Genomic DNA, 2,489 nt, shown 5'->3' with positions numbered 1-2,489 from the left:
AGACAGACAGACAGACAGACAGACAGACAGACAGACAGACAGACAGACAGACAGAGACAGAAACAAAAATAGACAGACAGAAAAACAAACAAACAGGGAAAGAGAAAGAGAGAAAGGGGGTGGGGGTAAGGGCTTACGCAGAGGAAAGTAGAATTGTCTCGATTAACCATCGCTCACATTTTCTAAAGAGTTAATGGAATAACAGCCCCTTTTTGACTGTGAAAAAGGCACTGAAATGTTGTTGTGATTCTGTCACCATTTGTAAATTTACATAGTAGTGCACAGGCCCCTACTAAAAAGAAGCTTGACTTTTCATATCATACAGACCTCCTGCAAATTCTGCAGAGACGTTGTGAGTGGTTACTCACTAATAAAAAGTCTCTGGATAACATTTCGAAATTGTATTTAAAGTATGGCATTTGGTGACGAAGGTGGAGTGCTGTGTATAGATTCCAAAGTGAGAAAGAGTAAAAATTAATAGAGAGGGAGAATGACAATGTGTGTGTGTATGAGTGTGTGTGTGTGTGTGTGTGTGTGTGTGTGTGTGTGTGTGTGTGTGTGTGAGTGTGTGCGTTGTGTGTGAGTGTGTGAATGTGAGGGAGAGTGAGTGTGTGAGAGAGACAGACAGACAGACAGACAGACAGACAGACAGACAGACAGACAGACAGACGTTGTCGAAATCACCCTCATTCCAAGTAACCTACCCTGGTGTGCAAAGCACGAGCCTTGTGCAGTCTGGGGTCAGGGGACGGAATCTTTGACAATGTTTTATCCACCTGTATCAAATTACTTGCTCTTCCCATTGGTATAATTAACAGAGTGAGCTTTCCGTGGCATTTCGAAAGGATCGCTCCAATCGCCTCGGCGCTGACTGAAGATCGACTGTTTACTTCTAATATGACGTCACCTGGAGATATGGAAACATGAACAAATGCTAAGACGCTTTGTATTCTTATAATTGCATGTAGTGTTGGTGGAAACGTAGGTTGTTTTTTCAAGAGTTTTTTGGGGGTATTTTTTCTTTGTTGAGGTTTTTTGTTGTTGTTGGTTGTTGTTGTTATTGCTGTTGGGTTTGTTTTTTTCTCTTCATTTTACTAGAGACTTGTTACCAAAGAAAGCAGTTTATTACTAAATGAAAGTCTTCCCATAAACTCATCCATTCTACCAAACGTGATAGATTATGTAAGGGATGAATACACGAATACATTTACTCCAAGCCTTGTTTATGATTGTTTCTTATGGTGGTTAAGATCAGGTTCTCACCTGTAATTCGGACAATATGTTTGAGTACAAATACATTTCGTGTTATTCTGATTTCAAGACAAATCAAAACGTCCTTTGCAGTTTTACACTCTGTTTTGAAAGAAAGAGTATACTTGTGGATCTTGTTGCTAATAGTGTACATTACGACAATCATGTGTCTAAGTGACTTACCAGCTCTTAGACCCACTCCATAGGCCGGCCCCTCATAGCTCACAGCTCCTACTCTCAATGGTTTCTCATTGAGGACGTTGAACCCATATCCTATGGGTACGTCAGGCTCCATGATGATAGTCTGGAGACAAGAAACAACCTCCAACTCGGGGGATTTAGTGTGTGAGGATTTTGCCAGAACTTTGATCTGATCTGCTGACATGTCTGTGACATCTCGCCCGTTCAGTTCTAGGATCTGGTCCCCCGGCATGAGCCCAGCCTTATAGGCCGGGGTTCCCTTCTCCACAGAAACAACATAGCTGGGTCCTCTGCCAAAAATATCGAATCCCAAAGTCTGGGGCCATTTTTGTAAAAACCGAAGAGGCATTATGTTGATATCCTCCAACTGCCAGTTTTTTGGTTCTGAAATATCGCACAACTCTAAGTCAGCCTGTCGAACGGTGTCGTAAGTCGAAGAGCGGATATATCCAACACAAAGAGAGAGACAATGAGACTCGAGGATTGGTTCACTGTTTTCTCCGATTCAGGAAAGATTCACAAATACTGGAAAGGATTAACTAGTCAACAAAAATAGCTTCGTTAAAGTTGTAGATTCAAGACTCCATCTGTTTTTGTTTTTTTGTGGCGGCGTGGATTGGAAAAGCCGTACTCCTAGCTTCAAATGAAGTCGGTGCTCATCTAAATTAATCATTGGCGAGGCCAATCACCCACAAGGCGGCCCCAGCCCCCAGCCTCAGCCTGCGAGACAACAGCATGCAGTGTAGGACAGAGAATCAATAGTCTTTGAATAAAAAATGAATCTCCGAAAATGTCCACGTTGCCAGTCAATACAATGTTTGCTTCCTAATAAGAATTCTCTGGCTTTCTTGACCTTGCGGCCCCGGTGATGTTATATTTCTCTTTTCTCTTTTTGTTTGTCTTCACGGGTTAAAAAGGATCGTCAGCGGCTTGGTTCAAGAAACCAATGTTCCATTTTGTTGGGTCTTTGTTTTGTTTGTTTGTTTGTTTGTTTGTTTGTTTGTTTGTTTGTTTGTTTGTTTGTTGTTACTGTGATG

General features: G+C 41.8%; 1 protein-coding gene across 1 annotated transcript; it reads right to left on the bottom strand.

Moving 5' to 3' along the window:
* Positions 1–686: 686 nt before the first annotated feature.
* LOC101847316 (putative zinc metalloprotease aq_1964) lies at positions 687–2,288 on the bottom strand. The gene is made up of 2 exons (XM_013079513.2): positions 1,435–2,288; positions 687–907 (listed from the first exon to the last, which is right to left on the bottom strand). The coding sequence occupies exons 1-2, from the start codon at positions 1,799–1,801 to the stop codon at positions 687–689; spliced, it is 588 nt and encodes a 195-aa protein (XP_012934967.2). The 5' UTR covers positions 1,802–2,288.
* Positions 2,289–2,489: the final 201 nt, after the last annotated feature.

Source organism: Aplysia californica, unplaced genomic scaffold (assembly GCF_000002075.1).
Source record: "Aplysia californica isolate F4 #8 unplaced genomic scaffold, AplCal3.0 scaffold00055, whole genome shotgun sequence".
In the NCBI taxonomy this organism is placed as follows: domain Eukaryota; kingdom Metazoa; phylum Mollusca; class Gastropoda; order Aplysiida; family Aplysiidae; genus Aplysia; species Aplysia californica.
Note: the sequence above shows the minus strand (reverse complement) of the source record. Positions and strands in the feature narration are given on the sequence as shown.

Coding starts and splice junctions, on each gene's coding strand:
- LOC101847316 (XM_013079513.2), bottom strand. CDS start 1,801: ATGCCTCTTCGGTTTTTACAAAAATGGCCCCAGACTTTGGGATTCGAT. Junction 908..1,434: donor TGGAGTGGGTCTAAGAGCTG/GTAAGTCACTTA, acceptor CCATATCTCCAG/GTGACGTCATATTAGAAGTA.